Here is a 26,501-nt window from a genome sequence, read left to right as displayed (position 1 = left end):
GTGGCCTAAACAGGGACGTGCACCTGTCAAACTTCCAGATCCTGGGGTTTAAATATGGATGTGTGCCTGAGGAACTTCCGGATCTGGAGGCCCAAACATGGAGGAACGAGGCATTTCTGGATCCCAGCGCCTAAACATGGATGCCTGAGGAACTTCCGGACCCCCGGGTTTAAACATGGACATGCACCCGAGGAACTTCCGAATCTGGGGGCTTAAACATAGACGTGCACCTGAGGAACCTCCGGATCCGTGGGCCTAAACATGGACACCTGAGGAACTTCTGGATCCTAGAGTCTAAACATGGATGTGCATCTGAGGCACTTCCGATGCTTAGGCCTAAATATAGACGTGTGCCCAAGGAACTTCCAGATTCTAAAGCTTAAACATGGATGTGCGCCCGAGGAACTTCTGGATCCGGGGGCCTAAACATGGACGTTCCCTGGAACTTCTGGTTCCTTGTGCCTATAAAGGGCAGGGGGTGACTCTCAGAAGGGAAGTGGCCCATGAAGGGGAGCCGAGTATGGGGCCTGTTGGGAGACAGACTGAGCTGTCGCACCCTGAACTTGAATGTGATGGTGGCCTCACTTCCCGGCCTTCTGTTATGCTCGAATTCGGGACCCCCCAAAAGACCACCAGAGACCAAGATCGATGTAAACAGCAAAGAGGTGTTTATTGCGAGCTAGCTAGGTCCTCCACACGCACACAGCAACTGGTGATGCTGAGAGGCCCAAGCCCAGGGTTTGCAGCAGTTTTATACATTCTTTGGAGAAGGCAGGGACCCCCACATACATCATAGCATCTCTTAGCAAATCATCACACACCACGGGAAAATCATATAACAACTGTAAAACATGATTATCACATTCACTGGAGGGAACAAGTTGGGTAGGGGTGATTGGTTACTACAAGAGGGGGATTCATTGGAACTGATTGGTTTAAGCCAAGAGGAGTGTTCGTGCTGAACTACATGGTTTCCCAACACATTATCAACCACCATAAACTACTGGGAGGGTCATCTGGCATCCCAGGTATTTCCCTGTCTCATGCTGATTGGTGGCTGCTTGGGGGTTGCTATGGATCCCCACCTAGCCTGACTGAGTCAGGGATACCTGGCGCAGCAGATCTCTCCTGTTATTTGTAGATAAACAACTTAGCAGGATGGGAATGTGTTTAGGAGTGCTCTGTGGGTCTTTCCAAGGACAAAGGTGATGTCTCTTTCTTGGACAGCCTTTGCTCTGAGGTAGAGGCTGTTTTTTCACTTCCAGGCGGTGTGTCACTTCCTCCTTCCTCCCCTTCCAGGCCATGCTGGGGAGGAAGTGAGACCAGGCACAGGGGCCAGGCCCTGAGGAGGGACACCGTCTTTCTCCTCGCTTAGCCAGGCACCCGGCCTGGCTGGAAATGGGGACATCTTGTGACACTGGCTGCCTCCTGCATCCCTGCCCCAGGACCTCAGGGACCACAGGCAGGGACAATGGTTGATTCTCCCCTGGCCGCTGACCCTCAGCCCCGGGATCTGCCCAAGGAGAGCTCTGTCTCCCAGAGGGTCTGGGGGTCCCTGTGACCTGCTGCTCCTTACCCACCGTCATCCTGGGCAAGCACAGGTCAGGGCACCAGACCCTACTGAGAGTGACATCTCCTGGATGGGTGGCTGGGGACTTTGCCTCTGTCCCCAGGCCTCGGACACCTGGTGATTCCCTCAAAGAGACAGAAAATAACCCCCTACTGCCAAAGACTTATTTTTAAGCTTTGGATTCTGAAATTTTCCTGCTGCCACCTTCTTTGTGAAGCCAGTTTTTCAACAGAGACAATATTCTTGGGGTGGGGGGACCTTGGAGTCAATCAAACCAAGCTGACATATCTGTTCCTCCAAGAGAAATCTGGATTGGAAAGAGAACAGCCATTCTCAATTGGCGAAATAATGAAATTCCCTTGTCCTTATTTTGTGTAAGCAAAATAAATAATCTGATGTTAATCATCAAATTATTTTTGATGAGTGCTTGGCTCATAGGAAAACTGATTCTGTTTTGTGGAATGAAGTGTTACCTGATTTTAAAATTTAAAATGAAGCCAATTAGGATTGTTAAATTACACTGTCATAATTCTGTTCTTTGATAGCAGAAATAAATAAACCTTTAAAAAAAAAAGAAATTTGTGGAGGGCAAGGTAGCATTGTGAATCAACCAGGACTGAGAAAAATTGCATTCTGTGGAGCCAACTTTGCTTGAACAGCTGTATTGTTTTTCACTTCATTCTTTAGGCCACCAGTCAGACCAAGACAAAAAAAAAAAAAAAAATTCTTCTTTTCCTTTGATAAAGCTTATATGAACTCTTGAATCTATTTGTCCATCTAGAAAGATAACTAGAACCCACCTATTGAAGAGGAAATGACTGTTAGTCAAGGAGACCAAGGTGACTTATCATGATTAGGGCAGGAAGTCACTCCTATAAATGAAAGAAAAGAAAGTAACAGAATGAAATGTACACCAAAATAGATTTGCAGAGAAAAATGAATAATCATACAAAGTTAAACAAAGCAGTGATTTTTTAAGTAATTCAATTCACGAACTTTTCACAATGTTACTGTGGATCTAATATTGTGGTAGGTACTTTGGTGAGTGTTAAAATTTATTATAAGGGACTTGAATTATTTTTTTCCTAAAAAAATAAATGTACATGCTATAACCAGACAATAGTAGGCGATAAAGTGTTTATTAGAATATTGCCAAGGAATATTTGAAGGGAAAAGACCTTATATATATTTAACCTCAACATCTTAACAAGGGAGAGACCAAATCCCAAGGCTTTTAAGTGCCAATGTTATATGATAGAGGTAGAAAGTGTTTTCTTCTAAAGAAATGAGCAAAAATCACTTAGTGGGCTGGATGAAAAGAATTATTACAATGAATAAGGTTTTCTTAACATTGATTTGCTTAGTAAATATAGATTATTTAAATCATAATAATCAAGGTATATTATTTACATGAAACATTTGCCAATCTCATAATAATGTGCCAGTTGCCATGTTAAATATTTTATATCTATTTCTTCTTTTAACCCTCATCATAGGCTAGAAAGAATGTGCTGTAAGAAAAATAAGAAATTATTATCCTTGTTCTCAAGCAACTCAGAATTTAGAGAAAGGACCAGATATTGACTTAATTATTAATAGAATGCAAAGAATAAAATGACACAAAAAATAGGAAAGATAAAGCAATTAGCTCTACACTAAGGAAAAGATTAGGAAATATAACCTTGACTTTTTTTTTTTTAAATAATATAATTTTCAGGTAGAATGAATGAAGGATAAGGATTTTCTAGATAAGTTATAAATAAGGGAAATTGTGTGAACAAAGGAATGGACTCTTGAAAGCATTCTCTTATCTTCATTGCACCATGAGGCAAGTTCTAAGCCAACTCTCAGGGGGTAAGAGAAAAGGAGAAGTCAAAATCAAAGTCAGAGAAGAGTAAATGAGAACTCAGAGAATAAGTAATAACAGTGAGGAAAGTAGTGAGACCAGGGCAAAGGACAAGTACCTGATTATCAAAGAAAAGGAAATGGGTAGAAAGCACTTTCCCATCTACTGGTTGCTAACAGCTTCTGGGGGAGAAGAAGGATCACACATTTCAACACCAGCAATCACCCTTGTATGGCTGGCTCTCTTTCTGCCTTTTGGTCATGTAGGCACGAGAAGAAAGGAAACCTAAAATCTATAAAGAGGCAAGACACCCCCAGTCTCCACTCCCACGGGCACCAGCTCTGGGTCCTGGCACCTCCCCAAGGAGTGTGTGTGTGTGTGTGTGTGTGTGTGTGTGTGTGTGTTCTTTTAAATAAGATTTGCTGTTTGCTCTGGCTTCTGCATTTCTCAGGTGTTTAACCTTCAACATCAAGGGAATGAGGACCGGATCTGGATTTTCAAGATAGGTATCAGTAGCAAAGGAGACATGTGTATTCTATGGTTTATATGCTCTTAAAAACATTTCAACTCATCCTTGGTCCAAATTCAAAAAGCACACAGAAGCAGAAAAGGCACAAAAGTTACAGGGAGGCCCATCATTTGAAGATATACTCTTAGAAAAACAGGCACCGAAGCTCCTCTGGAAATATCCTTGACTTCAGAGCCCAAGTGAATTTGCAGGACACCTACTACTTTCCTTTTGACATCTCTCAGCTTCAACAGTGTTCTTCCTTACAGATATGGACAATATTTCCCAAGCGCACTGTCAAAAGAAAGCAGGAGCTGAAACTCCAAACCCCTGATTCTTGTGTTCCGATGAAAGAAAAGAGTGAAAAGTCAGGCAAGAGATCTTTATTATAAGTGAAAGTGAAGTGAAAGTAAAGTAAAAGCAAAGTGAGGCTTAAGGTGAGAGCGCTCATGCTCTCTCTCGCACTCTCTCTCTCTCTCTCTCTCTCTCTCTCTCTCTCTCTCTCTTAGAAAGAGCCTTCTCTAAGCAGGGAACGACAAAGGAGACAATGCTGTCTCCAAATTTATTATGGTTTGATGTTTACCAAGAGAACTGGGGACCACCTTTGGTACTCTTTGCCAATCAGGTGTTCAACTCCTTCTTCACATTCGGTGATGGAGTTTTTGACCTTAGTTGGTCTTCTCTGGAACTATCATGGTGGCCATCCTATTTAGGGGGGCTTCACCTATATGTCAATCCCATGTTAATGTGGGCTCTGAGGTCAATAGCTGGTCAGAAGTTACATTAGTGCACCTGTGCTGCTAAAGGAATCTTCCTTCCCAGACCAAAGGAGATACCTCTGGCCATAATTCCTAGCTTCACACCAACCTCAGTGGACTCTGTCAAGATTTAGTCCTATTAATCATTTTCCTGTATTTCCCATTGCTTTTGTTTGTTTGTTTGTTTGTTTGTTTTTTACAAATTAACTACCACCCTTTGCTTTCTCATTTACTTTGGAAGTAGTTTAAAGATGACCCTAAAGTAATTTGAAGTATACTTGTGTGACCTTGCCTGCATTTCACTGCTCATTTTTAGCCACTGCCTAACAACACAAGTGTGTCATTACAGTGTTCTCAAAGTTGAGTTTGGATCCTCTCCACCTCACTCATAAAATGCCAGCTATTTCCTGCACTTAGAAGAATAACAAACACACACAACAGCTTTTTATTCTCTTGTCCTGTTTTCCTCCATGCATGTGACTCTGAATTTGACTATCTCAGTCCTGGCTGGTTTTGAAGACATTTTTCCTTCTACTTTCCTTGTAATAATTCTCAAGAATCAAAGACACTTCTTCCCTCCAGCAAGTGGGACTTCAATTAGTCAAGCTAATGGGAGGCTGGGAATCTCTGTATGTGCTGTGAGAATCACAAACAGAGCCATAAATGAGCTCTTGCTTTTTGTTAACGTGTTTAATTGTTAGATATTTTGGGGGACATATACAGACCAGAAATTCTGGTTGCTGGAGATAAATCATTATAAACAAGTTATATATCATGTCATATTGAATCTTATACTGCAATGGGGACAGACACAGCACAAAGAGAAACAAGTAATTGATTTAGAGTGGGAACAGGAGCTTTTCAGGACATGTACACAGCTCAGTGAAAAGCTATGACAAGATTACCCACTCTCACTTTGTCTGGAGGAATGAACAAAGATTTTTTTTTTTGAGGAAGCAACAACTTTAACTGAAGCTTAAAATGGAATCTGAGAGGTAGTGAGGTGGATTATGCCACCCCTCAGGTGCAAAGTTTCTTTGGCAGAAAACAGCTGGAATTTTTTAAAAATTATTTATTTATTTATGGTTTGAGGAATTGAACTTGGTTTCACTCATTTCCAGGCAGGTTATTTTTGATAAGGCTGGAGGAAGGGCTTTGAAGGAATTAACATTTCAATTGCTCCATTCTCTGGATCTGACCCTTGCCTATCTGCTTGTTTAATTCTGGCTTCACAGTGACCAGCAAAATAGGAGAAAACTAGGGACTTTTCCAAGGAGAAGGAGAAGGTCAACTACAGGGATTATGAATGCGTACAAGAGAACAAGGACAGTAAATTATGTGTTGGATTTTCCAGCAGTGTGATTTTTGGTAAAGGCCATTGAAGCGAAGCTGTGAAGAAAAGTGAAAGCAAGATTGAAATGGTGAGCAAATATGTGGGAGAGAACTGGAGACAGGAAATCATTTGACAATTTTGGCTTTGGCGGCATAGAGAGGGGAAGGAAGGAGGAAGACTTTGTGAATTTGTTTTGTTGTTTTGCTTTGTTTTAAGATGGGAGAGAACAAGTTTTGCTTACATGGTTGTTGGGAAAATTTGGAAGTGGGGAGAGAGAAAGAAATTAAAGATACAGCTATAAAAGGAATAATTGATAACATAAAACTCCTGAGAAGATTGGAGAAGCAGATACAGAGATCTTGACCCTGGATAGCACAGATCATCCCTACAAGTACTGTCACACTGGTAACTGAAAGAAGGCAAGAATAGGGACTTTTATTATATCCTAGAGCTCCTTTGGCCAACGAGTTTACCCTTTAAATTGATCCCAATCCTTTTATTCTCTGCTGTTTCTTCTTCTTTGGTTTTCTGATGCTTACAACATCCTGGGCTTAGAGAATCTTTAATCTTATTCAGACATGACTAATTTCATTTTACATCATCTAACTGACTTGGGATTTTTGAATCAAGTTTCTGCTCCTGGGGATTGATTCTGGACTTTAAGTTCCCAGATTAGATCAGAATCTAGGTGATTTCTTTCTTTCTTTCTTTCTTTTGGGGGGCGGGGGTATGAGGGTTTGAGCACTGAGCCCTTCTGAACATCACCAGCCCTTCTTATTTTTTATTCAGAGACAAGGTCTTGCTAAATTGCTGAGGTTGGCCTTGAACTTGCAATCCTCCTGCCTCAGCCTCCTGAGCCACAGGCATAATAGGTGTGCACTACCACACCCAGGTCTGTATTCACTTCTACTTAGGCATCTTCCATGTTCTGAACCACAGTGAGAGATGATGCTTGGAAACTAACTAAACTTCCACATACAGTATGTCTGTGCTTGGTAATTCCTGACACCAAGCCCACACATTGGAGCAACTTAGAAGTATTACTGATTGGTCATAAATAATCAGTGTATATTTTATTATTGTTATCACTCTCTCCTATACTCTACTAGACAGGTGTTTAGATTTCACGGCTCCTTTTAATAAAATTGTGACAACCTCACAATGTCTTATTTCCACATTTTAAAAATACAATTAAATTCCAAGGGTTGGCAATATTACCAATAATCTCACAAAATCAAAAAAGAATGATAGAGGAATATTATAAGTAATTATATGCTAGCAATTAGAAAACCTATATGAAATGGATAAATTTCAAAAAAAGACAAACCATCAAAAGCAAATCAAGAAAAAATAGACTAGACCTATAAGAAGTAAAAAAAATTAAATTAGTATTTTTAAATAACTTCCCTCAAAGAAAATCCAGATTTGGATTTTACCAAATGTTTAAAGAGGAAGTGAAAACTAATTATTCACAAACTCTTCAAAAACCCAAAAGAAGCAAACCATTCTCAATTCATTCAGTTAGACTGGTTACTAACAGATGTTATAACTGGGCAGGGATGTAACAAGAAAACTATAAAATAAAATCCCCTGTTAACATGGATACAAAAATTCACAATAAAATGTTAGTAAACTGAGTCCAGCAATATATGAAAAGGATCATAAGCCACGACCAAATGGAATTTAGCCCAAGAATACAAGGTCTGTTTAGGAAACACAAGCAAAAGCTGTGCATGGAGGCGCACACTGTAAATTCAGCTGAGGCAGGAGGATTACAAATTTGAGGTGAATCTGAACAACTCTGTCTCAAAATAAAATAAAAAGGGCTAGAAATGTAGCTCAGTGGCAGAATGCTTGTACCATATATGCCATATCCTGGGTTCAATCCCCAGTACTGGGGGTAAAAGAACAATGTAATACACATGTTAATGGATTAAAGGAAAAGAATGCTGTTTTAAGATCATCTCAGTACCTGGAGGAAGAAAATTTAACAAAATCCAAAACCCTTTCACAATGAAAGCACTCAGCAAGCTAGGCATTGATGGGAACTTTCTCAATTTGATAATGGGCATCTACAAAATTTCCAGAACTATTATCACACTTAAAGTGAAAAGTTGAAAGTTTTCCTCCTCTAAGATCTGGAACAAAATAAGGAGTCTATTCTCATCACTTCTGTTCAACATTGTACTTGATCTCGCCAGGGCAATTAAGTAGGGAAAACAAAACAAAACAAAACAAAACAAACAAAAAACAAATGAAAGGCACCCATAATGAACAGGAACGAGTAAAACTATCTTTATTTGTTCATGACATCATTTTCTATGTAGAAAATTGTAAGGAATATACAAACAAATAAGCAAGCAAATACATTAATTTAATAAAAGAGGTTAGTAACTTTGCAAGATACAAGATCAATATACAAAAATCAATCATAGTTCCATATTTTAGCAATGAATCATGCAAAAATGAAATTAAAAAGATAATTCCACTCATAATAACGTCAAAAAGGTAAATGATGAGATATAAATTGAACATATGAGGTGTGAAATTAACTAGTTTGCTCCCCAAAACAAAGTAGCATTGAAATAAATTAAATATCTAAATAATTAGAAAGATAATCCAATATCATGATTGAAAGGCTTAAAATTATTAAGAATGCAATATTTCCCAAATTGATCTTCAAATTCAACACCATCCCCATCCCCACAAAAATATCAGATTTCTTTCTTTTTTCTTTCTTCCTTCCTTCATTTGTTTTTCAGAAATTGACAAACTGATTTTAATATTTGTAAGGAAATGCGAGGGATCTAGAAAAATCAAAACATTTCTTTGCAAAAGAAAGACAAAGTTGAAAGTCTCAAACTTCTCAATTTCAAAGTTTTCTACAAAGCTGTATTAATGAAGACAGACATAAGGATAAACAAATTGATCAATGGAATAGAATTGAGAATCCAGAAAAAAAACAATACATATATCTATACTAGTTGATTTTGATAAGATGCTGAGACCATTTATTTGGGAAAAGAATAAATAAAAGGTGTTAAGACAACTAGATATCCACATGCAAAATAAAAAGTTGGAACCTTACTATATTCAAAATTTAAATTAAAATAGATCAAGATCTGCATTTTAGAGTTTTAACTATAAAACTCTTATAAAAATAAATATTCATGGCTTTGAACTTGACAATGTGTTTTTTAGAAATGTTACTAAGAAGCAAAGAAAAATAGACTTTATTCACATACATAATTTTGTTCGACCAGGCACTGCAGCAGAAGCCTGTAATCCCTGTGGCTCGGGAGGCTGAGACAGGAAGATTACGAGTTCAAAGCCAGCATCAGCAATGGGGAAGTGCTAAACAACTCAGTGTGATCCTATCTCTAAATAAAATACAAAATATGGCTGGGGGTGTGGCTCAATGATTGAGTGCCCCTGAGTTCAATCCCCAGTTACTATCCCTGCCCAAAAAAATTTGTTTCAAAAATACTTTAAGAAAGTGAAACAATAGTCCACAGACTAAAAGAATGTTTGCAAATCATGTATGTTATAGGGACTAGTATCTAGTATTTAACCTACTCTTACAGCTTAAAAAGACAAGTTTTTAAAATAGTCAAAAGTATTTGAATAGATATCTCTATTTTGTTTTGACAAATATAAGTCATTCTGAACTCTTTTAAAGAAAAACATACAAGTGTTATCTCGACAGAGAGTAGAACCTTCATTTTGGTTTATCTTGTCCTTCCCATTGTTTTTTATTTATTCATTTAAATATATGTTAGGAATTCTATAAATGAATAACAGAGATGTCAAAATGAAATTGTTCATTTTTGTGGCTTATCTTCTGTTGCTTAATAGAGTCTGAAAGTAATTGTTTAAATTAGCTTGAGACACCTCATGGACACTCAATCTCTCTGCTTTCCTTGTCATTCATTATGAGTAATCCTTAAGATCTAAGTGAAATTAGAGCTATCCTCTGTAAATTTTTTTAATTATGTATGAACAACATGCCTTTATTTTGTTTATTTTTATGCTGTGCTAAGGATTGAACCCAGTGTCTCACACATGCTAGGCAAGAGCTCTGCCCCTGAGCTATGGCACCAGCCCTATTCTTTGCAAATTATAATATAACTTTACAATGTTTCATGAAAATATTATTTGTCATATCTAATATGTAGACTAAGATCAAAGAATTGAAAATACAAAGCAAAAATGCTTGTAAGTTTTCTTTAAAGTGGGGGACTCTACTCTTGAAATGATGAATTGCTTTCCAATTCTGTGTTTTCCCAATTTTGGAAAAGAGACCACTTGGGGTTAGACATGTATCTCTGAAGCTGAGTATATATGGGTTTCACTTTGGGCACCACAACTTGATTAATTTTTTGTACAAGGTGAAAAATTAGAATAATTTTATAATTATTGAGAGCCTTCTATAGAAATTAAAGGAGGTTCTGTGATTACTTGAAACTGGGTCTGGAATGAATAATTGCTCAATAAACGGCAACAATAATATTGCTGTGTATTATTATGGTGTATACCAAGAACCCCAGAAACCAGCATTCTAACTGCATTTATCCATTCAATATAATCAATAGAATTTTTTTTAAATATTTATTTTTTAATTGTAGTTGTACACAATACCTTTATTTAATTTATTTATATGTGGTGCTGTGGATTGAACCCAGGGCCTCACACATGCTAGGTGAATGCTCTACCACTGAGCCACAACCCCAGCCCCCACACCCCCCGAAATTTTGTTTTTATTTGAATAATTGGATTATGCAATCATGACAGGAGTTAAGTAAAATATTTAGGAGATTTTTCAACAATACAATACATTGTTATTAAGTCACCATATTGTACAATAGATCTCTTAAAGCCTTTGCTTTTGAGGAAATATCCTAGAAACTAGAAACTGTTGCCCAGATCAATGTCATGGAGCTTTTTTACTGTATTTTCTTCTGGCAGTTTTATAGTTGCAGGTCTTGTGTTTAAGTCTTTAATACATTTTAAGTAGATCTAGTTTCATTGTTTTGCATGTGAATATCCAGTTCTCCAATGTCTCTTACTGCCTCTTATTGAAGAATCTGTCCTTTCCCCCACTATGTATTCTTGGCATCTTTGTTGAAAATCAGTTGATCTTATACATCAATTTATTTCTGGACTCTCTATCCTGTTTCATTGGTCTATGTGAATTTTTCATTGGTCTATGTGTATTTTTCCTGGTACCAGGGATTGAACTCAGGGGCACTTGACCACTGAGCCACATCCTCAGCCCTATTTTGTATTTTATTTAGAGACAGGGTCTCACTGAGTTGCTTAGCACCTCTCTGCTGCTAAGGCTGGCTTTGAACTCTGCTTCAGCCTACAGAGATGCTGGGATTATAGGCGTGTACCATACACAGGGATTGTCTTGAATCTGCTGGTTGCTTTGGTAGTGTTGAGAACATTTTAACAGTACTAACTGCCAAACTATGACCATGCATGTCTTTTTCAATAGCTTTCATCAGTGTTTTATAGTTTTCAGTGCACAGGTCTTCACCGCCTTCATTAAATCTAAGTATTTTATTTGAGGGTGCTATTTTAAATGACATTGTGTTCTTAATTTTTTTTTCCTTCAGATAGTTCATTGGTGCATAGAAAGGCTATTGATTTTTGCTATTTTGATCTTCTATCCTGCAAATTTACTGAATTCCTGTGTTTGTTCTAAGATTTTTTTGGTGGAATCTTTAGGGTTTTCTATATACATGACAACATAGATTGTAGACAGGGAAAATTAAACTTGTTCTTTTACAAAATGGATGTCCTTTATTTCTTTTTCTCATGACTATATTTGTTTCATTTTACAGTTTTGAATTAAATTTCATTTTATCTTCTGTACATTCAGCCAACTTTTTCTCTTTTGGTTACCATTGCTTGGAAAATCTTTTTCCAAGCTTTCATGTTCAAAGTAAGTTCTTTATATTAGGCAGCTTTTTCTTACTGTGACATAATTCCTGGGGAAATCAACATAAAGAAAGGAAGATTTATTTTGGCTCATGGTTTCAGAGCTTTCAGTCCATGGTTACTTGATTCCATTGATTCTGGGCCTGTGGTGATGCATAATATCATGGCAAGAAAGTTGTGGCAGAGCGAATCTACTTACCTCATGACAGCTAAGAAGCAGAGAAAGAGGGTGGCGGGGAGGGGTGTGGGGGGGGAGAAGTGTCTAGAAACAAAAAATGTACCCTTCTAGAGCATGTTCCCAGCAATATACTCTTTCCAACTAGGCCCTACCTTCCTTAGTTCCACCACATTCCAACAGTCCATTCAATTATGGACTCATCAATAGAGAATCCATTGCTGAAGTCAAAGACCTCATGATCAAATCACTTTCCCAAAGCCCCACCTCTGAACATTGCTGCACTGAGACCAAACTTTCAGCACATGATCCTTTGTGGGACATTTCATATCCAAACCATAAAATGTGGATTAGGCAGCACATTGTATAGTCTTATTTTTTTAAATGCATTCATCTATGTGTTTTGATTAATGAATTTAATCCCTTTAAATTCATGTTATTGGTAAGTCAGAATCTACCACTGCCATTTTGTTAATTGCTTTCTGGTTGCTTTGTAGATTCTTTCGTTCTTCCTTGATGATTAGAAGTCTTCTCTAGTGATATGCTTTATGTTGTTATATTTTTTGTCTTTTGTGAATCTACTGTAGGTCTTTGTTTTGTGGTTATGATATTTACACGAAATATATCTAAGATGATACAACTTAATTTTGATTGCATAAAACAAAGCTACATTTCCATCCCACTCCCTCTGTGAGTGGGGAAGAAGGGTCTAGAAACAAAATGTACCCTCTAAAGCATGTTTCCAGCATGCTTCTGATGTCCTAATTTATATCTATTTATATTGTCTATCCTCTAACAAAGTATTGTAGCTAGTGTTGTTTTTAATAGTTTCAATTTTTAGCCTTTTTGTTAAAAATAGACGTGATATAAGGGATTTATACACTGTCACTATCGTAGTAGAATATTCTGAATTTGACTGTGTGCTTACTTTTACCTGTGAGTTTCACACTTTCACCTATTACACAGTAGCCTTCATTTCTTTCAGCATGAAGAACTCCCTCTAGGGTTTCTTGTCAAACAAGTCTGATGGTGATGACTTTTGACAGATTTTGTCTGGGAAATCTTTTTCTCTCCTTCATTTCTGAAGGACAACTAGAGATATATTTTTCATTGCTTTGTCAAGATCCCCTAAAATATAACAGAAAAGACTTGTGAGATGCATCAGATATCCTAAAACAAAAATTTGTGGAACAAAATTTGTGGAAAATATAAGTATCAATTTATTCAGGAAAGAATCGTCAGCATTCAACCTTATCAGACACACAAACACATAAATATAATGAAAAAAGGGAAGGATTTTGAGATATGATATATAACAAAATGTTATGGTGTCTGAAAAGAAAGTTCTGACTGAAAGTAACAAACAAATAAATGAATAAAGAGAGATCCAAAAGTCAAACACAGCTAATGGGTAAGTAAATGTCTTAGAATAAAGGATTCCAGAAAGATAGAAACATGTCAGCAAAGTTCTGGAGTGAAGAAAGTACAGGATATGTTCAGGAATTATGAGTGGAAAATGACCTTAAAAAAATCCACCAAAAAAAAAAAACAGCCTAAATATCAAACTAAGGAGTGTAGATTTTATTCAGGAAAATATTAAAGCAGTGGTTACGAGAAAAGTTTGGTTACTGCCCTAATTAATATCATCATGTGCTGCAGTGTGTGCACTTGGAACTGAATCAGTTTTAGAACTGATGCATCTTAATCCCTTGGGAGTCATAAATGCCAAGACCAGAGGTCATTATAGCATCTCTGGAGCCATAAAATTGGAATTGGAGATATAAAGAAAGACTTTGACTTAAAAAAGAATACCATCACAATTAAGGGGTGTATTAAAGAGAGTAATTGATGGGACATTTGCCAGCTTTGAATTAACTAAATTGAGCCTGAATTTATAAAAGTGCTGGTTGCAGCAAAATGAAACCATCCTTCTCCAGTGCAGTGAGACAGTAATGTTATCCCATTATGATTCATTTCAAATTGGAGCTCTTCCCAACTTTAATTTATTTGGTTGGTTAAGAATGAAATGATGGTTACATTGCTATAGGAAAGACTATCCCTTGGTTTAAGAGAAATGGAAAGTATTTTCTCTGCTTTTACCTGCCTTCTATGTTCTTAGCCTTAGTAGGATTAATTAATCCTGGAATCAAGAAATTAAGCAATAAATTACAAATGTTCAACCCACAGCTTTTGCATTCCAAGTCTTTGCCTTATGCTTATGTGTGTGTTTGAGTGTGTGGGCATGCATAGGAATGCTTGCTTTTAGTGAAATGGGCAAGTATGAGATATATTGATCCAGTTTTTCCTGCCATTGACTATATAACCTGTCACTTCTCCAAGTACTAAATCATGTTGACAGGACCCATTACATTTTATGAATTTTTTTTCCTTATCTAGAAGATTCGTAGTTGAAGCACATTTGATTTTAAATGTGAGCTCTGCTGCACTGAAATAACTGCCCTGAGTTGGAAAGTCACTTTCTCTGCTAGCAGGGAAGAAGATTTTTAACATGAAGATTTTCTCAACCCCTTTTTGCTTTGGACTAACTTTGGTGTCGGTGATGATCTTTTTAGAATCAGTGCATGGATGGCCATATCTCACCCAAGGTATGTGCACATAAATCTAAAATCCTACAAGTGGGTAAGTAATCCTAACCTTCCCCTTTATATCACTTTGATTTTCAAAAAAATCCTTATTACAATGTGGTTGTAAGACAAAAAATATAATTTAATTGCCAAATCTCTCCTTGTAAAGTTGCTGTTCTGAATCAAATGGAATCTATGATGTTTTCCTTTTAAGCAAAGTAAGTAAAATAATGTGTACAAAATCAATTTTACTCAACATTGTACTAAATTAATTTCATTTACACTTAATTTTTTTCTAATTGTGTGGCATTTATTTTTTGTGTAACAGTATTGTAGTCAATGACAAACTCAATGCATATTCCTTCTCCATCTTGAAGAAAGGAGATTTTCATTCTTCAAGGTTATTAATGAATTACTTATGAAAGAGAGCATCTCAAGGAAAAGTACAATAAGATAAAAATGTGTTTGCAGGAATTTAAGAATAATAACGGGGACCATGCTTTTGTAATTATGTCAAAATGAATCCTAATGTTATATGTAACTAAAAAGAAGTAATAAGAAAGAAAAAGGAATTAGTGCATGTGAAACCATTGTACTTTCAGGAGGGCAATGCTAACACCCATATTATGCACTGACTATATTTATCAGATTTATAGCAAACTTATGACAATTATGATAAATGAAATGATTTATGACATTTGCAATACCATGACAAAATTGATGAAAATAAGTTTCTGCTCTTATCATATCATAATGTGATCTTTCTTTAAAATTTTCAGTGCGTTCTATAGTAGAAGTAGCTCTGAAAATAAGTAAGGCTAAATTTTGTGCTGATTTATTAGGCAATCAACCTTATTGAAATGTTTATATATATCATATATAAAAATATATATTTTATGTTTTAAAAATAGTGACTTAAAATATAATAATAATGTTCTTCAAATAATATCCCTTCTGGCTTAAATTCTGGTTTGTTTTTTTTCATCTAACTGATGTCCTTGTCAGGAAGGACCTCCTTTACTCTTTCATAGAGGGAGTCAAGACAGAAAGTAATAAATTTTGTCCATGACACCAGATTGAGAAAAGGGATCAAGCTTCCCACATTTGGATCTAATTCAATTTTACAAGAACTTGTTACCTCCAATGTGGTTTTAAAAGTCAAAGAAAATTAGAACAGTTCTTTTGAAAACAGAAATAAATTTGGATGCATCTTTTTATTTATGAGAGTTTTCACTTTGAAAAACAGATAGTAACAGAAACTTAAATAAAAGTCTGGGAGTCAAAGATTCTGGATTTTATCCATGGCACTCACATCTTATCTTTGTTTATCCAGTCAAAATCATTATACTTGGTAGGTCTCTTTCTGCAAAATACTTAGATTTCTAATATTTTTAACACAGTGTAAATGTGAGGGAAAATATGGCCATTTGTTGAGAACTTCACAAAATTAAGTGTAAGTTAGTGACAACTAATTGTAACTTCCAATTTCAGATATATGTAAAATATATTTTAAAAAACTAGTTGTATAGATTTGCTACATTACAAATCAATAATACTCTGACCTTGGAATTCCACACAGTGATTTCCTTAACTCACCAGCAGCATCCTGGGAACATCTATCTCTGACATCCTCTTTGATCTCAGTGTCATCAAATATTAATGAGGAAGATTAAGTTTTCTTATTAATTTTATTTTCTGACCTAAATTGTTCAAGACTAGAGGGAGCTTCTCTCCCTACACAAATGTCTGAAAGTTACCAAGTATTTCAAGCGAACATTTATCTGCTGATATTGACTATAAAGCTTTCTCTCTCTGTGGTAGATAACATCAAAGACAAAGGGCATTCTCCTTCCTGCCTTTATTTCCTGGGGCCATATGAAAGTGTGCCTCAGTAGATAATCCGCAGTGGGAAAAATCCCTTACCACCAAGGTGAAAGAAAGAATGATCAGAACTATGGAAAATTTAATTTTTAATATATTATCATTTTGAGAGCTTCCAAGTTTCTTTCTGGTAAAATTTCTTGACTCTGTTCAGTTAAAAGCTTCACATGAAAAGCAAGGGGATAACTAAAATTTTGCAGATTTAGTATGTAGAGAGTGGCAATGAGTCATTATTTTCTGTGTATTTGCAACATCACTCACTCTAGCAGCTGAACAGTGTTACCATCCTTTATGCCAAAGGTCATTTATGCTCAGATCTTTCATAAGCAAATACTTTTCAATCTTAATCTGCTGTTCGAAGGTAGAAACATTTTTATAGTACATGTTTTCTATTTTAAAGCTATGTGTTTTAAAACTAATAACAAAAGTAAGACAAAGACTTATTTTCTGTTGTTTTTCTTAGCCAATATTTTTCTTTACTTTAGAAATAAAATGTTCAACTTCTTGAAATAAATTTTGTCCTTAGAGATTCCATTAAAAGATGGTTGTCTTTAAAAGTGGCAAAAAGAACTTCTGAGGACAAATAGTCCTGCAGGTATAGTCACTAGAAGCAAAAATGATAAAGGCAAATATATTCATTTTGTTTTTTTAAAAAAGTTCCACTTACATATGCAGAGAAATGAACTGTGCAGTAAGCAAATGAAAACTTAGGTTCATATTTTCCTAGTTATCTTCCTCCTACTTTCATAAATTTTCCAAATTGAAAGCAATTAATCTGTTTCTCTTATCGCAGTCTAACAGTTCTCTTTCTGAAACAGTAGTCATTGTCATCTTGCTTTAAAATACACCTTTTTTTAATCAAATGAAAACATTTTAAAGATTATAATTTAACATTTTAAGGAATGATTAGAATAAAAGGCATTACCTAATCATATCTTTTTCTTAACCATCTCTTGAGGATCTTTGTCTAATTAATGTTGAGCAAAACTTACATTAATATTCTATTAATATTTTAAATAGTCAAAAGAAAAAGAAAAGTCTCATGCAGATAGTTTCTAGTCTATGAACCAAAGGAAATTGAAGAACTGAATCACAATTAAATATCTTTGGTCAGTGCAGAAAACTTTGATGATGTCACTGGCCCCAAATCATCATTTTCTTCCTTTAATTAGCCACTTAACTTTGTTCAACAACTGACATTTTTTAGACACAGGGAAGACAGATGACTTACAGAATACAGTCAGGTTATGATCCAGTCCTCTAGCTAAAACTGTAGTGCTGTCACTCCTAACCTTCAACCTGGATAACCTAGCTTTGGCCCACACTGTAGCAGTTATTATGAGGAGAGAAGGAAAGGGGAAATAAGCCTGCAGTCATTAAAGTTCATTGCTATATCTAATTATTATTTCAATGGCATTATTAGTAGAAATCTTGTCAAATATTCCATATTTTACACCTTGAATCAAGTTGTTGTCCCAATTTCTACTCCAGAATAAAGACGTTTGTAGTTCTGAGAGAGTTGCAAGTAATAAATGGCTGTGAGTAAATCAAGAAAAATTGAAAGATGTCAATATGAAAAAGTAGGTAGTATTTCAATTGACTTGTATTTAAATATACATATCAAATCAAATAAAAATCAAATGTTATTATTTTCTCTTTTAAACAACTTTTAGATTTTTATTTCTTATGTTAAATGCAATAACATAATATTTCAAAAACACAAATTATAAAGAGGGAAGTACAATTTACCTGCAATTTCACTACTCAAAATAACACACACAAAGGATTAGGGTACAATCTTCCATGTAATTCTCTCTCACATCATCTTTCTCTGTTAATATATAGTCACTAATTTATAAAATGGTTTCTTTGGTATGTATTCACCAATAATTCTCTATTATTGGCGAATATATACATTGAGAGTTGCCAGTGCAATCCATTTAATTAGAAACAATTTCAGTGACTGACTCCAATTGGAAATGGTGGTGTGTGATCATTACAGGTAATGAACTGTTTCTACATCAAAAAGATATGAATCGTGAGGAACTATTATGGACTCTCCTGAATAAAAAGTTTGATTTCCAGAGGCCCTCCAACACTGGTGAGTTAAGAATGAAGTCAAGATTTTGCTATTAAACAATCTATTCTATCTTCAGACCTGCTCTTTCATTTCTACTGGGGAATGTAGCTCAGTGGTAGAGTGCTTTCCTAGCATGTACAGGCCCTAATGTGTCAAAAAAAGTTAATAATAATAATAATAATAATAATAATAATAATAATAAAGATCCCTCATATCCCTACACTGAAGGCTTAAATGTTGCTGTTGTTTCATATTTATGCTGATAGCCATGGAGTTATTATTTTGCTATATTTGAAGGTCCTAAATGGAATTGCAATTTGGAAAGTGGCTGGTGTGGAGACTATGAATTAGGAACTGATGGTACATTAACTGAGGTTGTTTTCTTTTGAAGGGTAGGGGAATCTTATTTACAAATATGCACCAAACTGCTCTCCAAGAAATTATTGAGATTTTGTCAGAAATTTAGCAAGTCTAGAAAATATCACAATACAACAATGTGGTACCCTCTCATACCACATCTGCAGTAGCCTTTTTTTTAAGGTTTGTATATATAGGACAAAATATTAGCTAAAAGAATACTTTAGGGCTGGGGATGTAGCTTAGTAGAGCATTTGCCTAGCATGTTCAAGGCTTTAGGTTTCATCTCTACTGCAAAAACAAAGGGAAAAAAAGCCTTAATTAATACTTTTTAATAAAGCAAGATTTTAAAGTTAGAAGTAAGGTATTTCCATTGGAGAAAATTAACAAAATTACAAAAAAATTATTTTGAAATTATAAAATCTGGAGAGTTACTGTTAGTATTTTGGGTGAATTTTCTTTCCCAAAGAAATTATTTACATGTAGAATTTGTATTTGCTCTTTTGATTTTTTCATTTAATATTTTCCATGTCAGTAAAATTATAGGAGTTTATTATAAAATAGTCAACAATGTAACTATTGATCTATGTTAGAAAATTTTGTGCTTAATGTTGGAAGGAGATATTTTATCATGACTTAACTGATTGAACTTTAATATTATGGGTATTGAAAAATACATTGAGTTTTTATATTAGGAATTCATGGGTAACCTCAAATCATATGAAAAAGACCTTTGCCTTCCATGTAAGATTTTGAATGTGTGTCTTGAAGTGATTAAATATTTATTGCAGTGTCCATTTTTCATATGATAAGTTTTTTTTTACAGATTTAGAACTGGCTAACAATTTGGAAGAACATAACCAGGTGAGAATGTGTAATTCTTAAACATTCAATTTTAATAAATATTATAAAACAATTTTTTGTCACATAATATTTTTTTAAAAAAATTATTACTACTAACCAGGTGCGGTGGTACACACCTACAATCCCAGCGGCTTTGGGGGTCTGAGACAGAAGAATCACCATTTCAAAGCCAGCCTCAGCAAAAATGAGGTCGTAAGCAACTTAGTGAGATCCTGTCTCTAAGTAAAATACAAAGTAGGGCTTGAAGATGTGGCTCAGTGGTAAAGTGCTCCTGAGTTCAATCTCCAGTAATGGTCCGCCCCTGGAAAAATTATTAATACTGTATTATGAAACACTGTTTCGGCTGGAGAAAGAGTGAAACCAATATTTTTTAGGAATTGGTATACTATACAACACAAAACAATTAAAGTACACTATACAACACAAAACAAAACTATGGCTGTATGATCTTAAGTATAAAATGTTTAGAAATCTAGATTGTAGTTTTAGCTCTTTAGTTACCCAAGTATGAGAACTTGGGCCAACTAAAATTCTCTAGAAATCTCATCTGTAAAATAGGAGGCTAGAAACTGGTGTTTCCTCTAGTTATTATTTTTGAACCATGGGAAATTTTTTCCCCCAACAAAATGTTGTGTGTTCTATGAAACATCTAAAAATGGAGCTACTGTAATTCAGGCAGCTGGCTTGGAGAGCCTGCAGTGTGGCCTTCTTGATAGGGAGCCTCCTATCAACCCCATCTTCTCCACTCCTTGGCATTTTATGAAGATGGTTTGAAAATCACTGAATTGCATGATTTCTAAACTCTCTTGAATACAATTGGATGCTATTCCATTATTCTGTGAAACTGTGTTGTCCTTGAGGAGAGAGAATTATGCCCATCATTCTCTTCCCAGCAGCAAGGATGTGGAGACATGAGTTGGTCCAGGCTGAACCCTATTTTGGTAGTTGTGTCTTCAGGGGTTAGGCAACTGGCAAGCTTGTTGAAAATTCAGACAAGTGGAATTTTGAATTGGAACCTTAGATTCTCAAAATATTTCTCCCTTCCTGTGAGAAAAGGACAAAGATTTCAGGAAATCCAGACTTTCCTATAACTATTTGGAACTCCTTGAAAGGACTTCTCATTATAGGTTACATAAAATCAAGTGCAACTACCTAGACTACATTTCCCCATTAATTGACACCCAGAGTTGTCTTCTTTCATCAAAGCCCTGTTTCTTTGCATTCCTACCTGAATCGTGTACCTTTTTCAGACAGCCTCTAAATCCAAGTTTCCCAATGCTTTTTGAAGGGGAGTGGGAATTGAGCCCAGGGGTGCTTTATTACTGAACCACATCCCCGAAGCTTTTTCTTTCTTGTTTTGAAACAGGGTCTTGCTAATTTTCCCTCTTGTGATCCTCCTCCCTCAGCATCCCATGTCTTTGGGATTACAGGCAGGCACCCCATACCTAGCTCCTATTTTTTTTCACACGTTATCTTTTTTGCTTATTTCCTCTTATTCCTTTCCTCTTTTTCTCTCTCTTCTTCCATCTTTCTATTTTTTGCTTTTGTCCTTTATTTTCTTCAATGGAGACTACAGTGGTGGTTATTAAAGGCTAATTAATTATCTTTTAAAAATCTTAACAGCTAGAAAAACTCAAAGAACAGCTTATGGAGGCAAAAGATGCTGAGCTGTCCTATGCTATAGATGGTCTATCCTCTTCCCATCCTATCAAACGAGGTAAGCTTTTATTTGAAAGTTTTGTAACTGATTTGTAAACTGTTATTTTCATAATTAATTCTGAGATGGAAAAGATTAAGTGGATATTTTTTAATCTGATGGTAGTGATCAGGATCAAGACTCATATTTTTGAAAAGCAATTCTAATGAGAGTGTTCCCCTGGAATGAATCTGAGCTTTGTAATGGTTGGACGGTCATACTTACCAGGTTTCAGTGAAAAAGGTCCCTAATGCTTAAAACTTCTGGTTTACTGTTGCTATTTTGGCCTAAAAATCGATCCCAGGTGGTTCAAAAATAAAGGTAGTTCAATTTTCAGTTAATTCAGATCTTCAGATCTTTTTCCTTTATGTGAGGGGAACCCCACTGCTGTAACACTTGCTCTGAACTCCAATGTTCATTCATAACAGTTAAACTTACCCAGATTCTTTTGCATCACTCTAAATTTTCATAGTTTTTCCAGGAAATTCTTGATTTTGCTGACTCAGTTCTTATTATTGAAAAAATTAAATGTACTCTGTCTATCCCCATCCATTATTGATGTGAAATTTCTTAGGGTACATATATTTTTACTTGTCTCCTTATTCCAGATGTGAATTTAAATTTTATAAAAATATCTTTTTATAATGCTACTAAAAGGAAAGAGGATAAACTAGTATCTAAGAACTTAGCATATATCAGAAGTTTTATATTTTCCAAAATAGACTAGGCATTAGCAAGACAGTCAGCAAGACACACTGGTAAATGTGTGCAAGTTTTTTTTTTTCTGAGTTTACATGAAGTCTTACCTATGTTCGTCATATTCCCTTCACTTTGTGCCTATTGTGTAGAACACATGGTGTCCACACAGCAGAATAGAAAAGGAAGGAAGTAAACATGCTCTTAATTGTAGGAACTAAGTCCATGATCCAATTCTAACTTTATGAGATTGGGGGCACCTGGGAAATGTAGAGAAACACAAAGAATAGTTGGAAAGTTCCATCCCTATCTTGAAGAGCTCTACCTCCACACAGTCAGTCCTTTGTTATCTTCTTAAAAACATAGATCCCCCTCATCCAGTCCCATTAGAGACAATTACAAATGCTTTTCACTGGGGCCACAAAGCACCAAGAACAGGCTTTGGGTGTAGTGCCTAGTCTTCAATAAACACAACATGTCTACTCTTTATTTACGGACATTTTAAACTAAAAAGACAAGTTATCCACCCCAATGCAAACCCAATAATTGGCAGAGGAACAGGGAAAGTATAACCACATTCAATAATCTCATTCATAAAGGAGGACAGGAGATAAACACTGACTGGAATGGTGGCCTCCTGCAATTTGGAAATATCTTGGGGCAAGTATTGTGAAGGACCCTGCCCTGAGGATGGAGAACGGTTTCTTGATTAGGGCTTGGTGGTTCTCAGGAGAGTTCCTTTGATGGTTGTTTGGTTTCCCTTGGCTCCATCTTTTTTGAAGTTTTGGTTTTTCCATTAATATCCCTGAATGCATGTCTCATTAGATGGAATATTCCTTCTTGTGAATCACATGCTTTTTGGGGGTCTTTTCAAACTCTTACAAGGTAAGAAGTATGAGCTTTGTTTCAATGGGCCAAAGACATTTTTGTTTCTAAGGTTTATGACTTCTTTTTCAATGACATTTTTCACAAACTTAGAGAGCTTTTCCACTGTTTTCTACATAACATATCATATCTTTGAACTATTATAATTTTTTGCATTCTTACCCCAACTTAATAGCAGCTGCCTTGAAGGTGTCTGGAATAATCCTTAAACACTGCATACTTAGTCTGTGTGTCCACCCCCAACCCCAGCTCTTTATTCCAACTGATATTTCCTGAGTCTGTCACTTGAAGTTATTTTAAAATTTCCTTTCATAGTGCTTGGGATCTAGAAGCTGTTGGCTTTTTTATCATCTGAAGACACTGTACTTCTAATCTCTCTTTAATCCAATTTTATTTGTTGACAAAGATACCATTTCCTTCCTAAACTCATCAATCTCTTGCTAGTTTTTGCTAAATGAATCCCAAAATAACCAAACATATTTCATATTTTTCTATTTTTCAAACTATTTGTCTAGAAGATCAAGAGATGAATGATTTAAATTCCAAGCTATTACATATGCCAGCTTTACTACATATTTGACTGTTTTGTGAAATGACTCTTAATTTTTCCAAAACATAATATCAGTTTCATTTTCTGCCATTAGTGAGTTGCTGAGACTGTATCATATTTTAGATATTTCTTGGAGAAGCATTCTACTTTGAGTTACAATTTGCATATTGGAATACATTACATTAACAAAATATCCTTAAAATAAAGAGGTGCGATGTCCTGTAAGTTTTATTTTATTTTTTCTGATTTTACATGAAGTCTTGCCTCTGTTCATCATATTCCCTCCACTTTGTGGCTATTGTGTGGAACACATGGTGTCTTGTGTCTACACAGCAGAATAGAAGAGGAAAGAAGTAAACAGGCTTTTAATAGTAGGAACTAAGTCTATGATCCAAATCTAACTTTATGAGATTGGGGCACCTGGGAAATATAGGGGAAAGAAAAAGAAATAGTTGGAAAGTTCCATCCCTATCACAGACATTTTGGGCTTATTATGTCATGTGTAACTAAATTGCCTTGGTAGTAATTTGAGGAGATCATTGGATATACGAATTTGGAATTTAGGAAATTAACCCAGATTGGAGATTTAAATTTGGTATTTATTAGCATCTCCATATTGGGCATCGTGATGAGACTACTGAGAAAAATGATTCCAGATATAGAGAGAACATACGCAAAGGCTGAGGTCTAGGTGTCTCCAAATTTAGAGATTGGACAGATAAAAGGGAATTAGTTGAAGCCACTGAGTAGGAGTAATCACCACAGAAGGAGGCAACAAAGAAAATGTGACCAGAAGTCAAGTAAGAAGGGGTTTCCAGAAAGGACACTAAAGCTAAGATAGATACAATAAGAATTGATACCTTCCAGCTCAATTTGGCACCAAAAGAATGTCAATGACTTTGAAAATAATTGGTGAACTTTTGGTTAAAGAAATCATGATTAATAAACTAGAATCACTGACAACAGACAATACTTTTTAGGAATTTTGTCATAAAGGGTAGAAAAAATTGGGAGATTAGCTAGAATTACCTGTTTGAGAGTGTCAAGAAGCTTTTTTGTTTTTTCATTTTTATGCAAGGGGTATTAAAACATGTTTGTGTGTCATAGTAAATAAGTAAATATTTGTGGTGATGAATGTATGAAATAAAGTCACAAAAACTTAGCCCACATTATGTGCAAAGTGAGTATTATTGGCATAAGTAGAAACTGACTACCACATAAAACAATATGCGAATGTGAAATGGACCTAGAAATCCAGGTTTTGGCAGTAGGAATGTACACTTGCTGTGATATATTCTAACTTTTAAAATTGTTTAATATATAGTTAATGGATAACTGTTAAAAGCATAGTCCTGTAATCCCAAGCATAGCATTAATAATGGGAAATTGAATGGGATATCAGGGGACACCAGGATGAGGGCTGGAGTTTTACTTCATGTAAATGATAAATGATTGTAATCATTGGTGAGTTGGCTCTATGGCAATACCCCTCATGAGCAATTCCTTTCAACTAGGTCCAAAATTTCTCCAAATTGTATTGCATTACATATGTAGTTGAACTGCTTATGTGGTATAAGTGTGTCTTGGCTAAGTGTAGTTTTGTATTTTTCTGCCAGATGGAGATATTCAAAGATCTCTGAAAGGACAGAGAGCACAGTGATGATAACTTTCCAAGGCATACTATACAAAGAAAATTGGATTTGTGGGCCAAGCTCCTCAGTTTCATGTCTGAAAATAGACTTCTGCTTTCACAGGGGTTTGAGTTTAGTTTTGTTTAAAGAAATCTGTGGATCTTGTAGAAATGAGAAGTATACTCTGAGTATTAAGCCATACACTATGTATATGTGGTGCCAAGCACAGGTGTTTTTAAAGTGAGTTGAGTTGGGGAAGGAAAGCTTGGCAAGCAGATAGAGTTTAATCATTTATTTCAGAGAGTGGCTAAATTATACTATGGGTTTTTAAACTCTTTTTCATTGTGCATCCCATTATTTCTGAACCAAAGACTCATCTCTCAAAGGTTTTATACACATTTAGATAGAAGAAACGAAAGAAATTTATAATTGGCTAGATGAACCTACTGTAAGAAACATGATAGATCAGGAATAGCCCATGGAAGACTTAAAATGATTTATTTGCATAATTAAGGATTAAAATGATGCTAAATTTTATTTGATTATTCTGAAGCGCCATTTTATGATCACAATTTGAAGGCTTAGTGTGATAAAGATTGAATTTACTTAAATATCACTTGGTGGTTTGCAATGTGATGTTGAAACTCTCTTTCTTCCTCTTTTCTCAATAAATAAAAGCAAATTTAGCACTGTGTTTTACTTATGTGACTTCCTCTTTGAGACTTCAGTTACATAAAAGAGTGAATTTAACAGGTCAACCTACTATGTTCTCTGGATTGAATTACATGCCTTTTAATGTATAACAGTTATGTCTAATAGAACTTTCTGTGATGGGACCATTCTCTAATTTGCACTATCATTCTGGTAGACAATGGCTTCGAGTCACTCATTACCAAGTGCTTGACATGCAGCTGGTGTAATAGAGAAGCTGACTTGTTAGTTATTTAATTTTAATTAATTTAAAGATCCACATAAAGCTAGATCCACATAAAGCTACTATATTGGACATGCTTTTCACAAAGCAGTCCCTCCTACTCCCTGAAGTACACACATTTTATTAAAATATAAGGTTTCATAAAATACCCTTCTAATAAAAAATATTTTTTTTTCTTTAGCTTGCTTTTGGAAATACTGTGTCTAAAG

At 35.5% G+C, this 26,501-nt stretch overlaps 1 protein-coding gene across 1 annotated transcript; it reads left to right on the top strand.

The window, feature by feature from the left end:
* Positions 1-385: 385 nt before the first annotated feature.
* On the top strand, positions 386-26,499 carry Uts2b (urotensin 2B). The gene is made up of 6 exons (XM_076866995.1): positions 386-575; positions 14,626-14,739; positions 18,602-18,700; positions 19,863-19,900; positions 21,524-21,617; positions 26,474-26,499. Exons 1-6 carry the CDS (start codon positions 386-388, stop codon positions 26,497-26,499), a joined length of 561 nt encoding a protein of 186 aa, XP_076723110.1.
* Positions 26,500-26,501: the final 2 nt, after the last annotated feature.

This window comes from Callospermophilus lateralis, chromosome 10 (assembly GCF_048772815.1).
Source record: "Callospermophilus lateralis isolate mCalLat2 chromosome 10, mCalLat2.hap1, whole genome shotgun sequence".
Classification (NCBI taxonomy): Eukaryota; Metazoa; Chordata; class Mammalia; order Rodentia; family Sciuridae; genus Callospermophilus; species Callospermophilus lateralis.
This window is presented reverse-complemented; position numbering and strand designations above follow the sequence as displayed.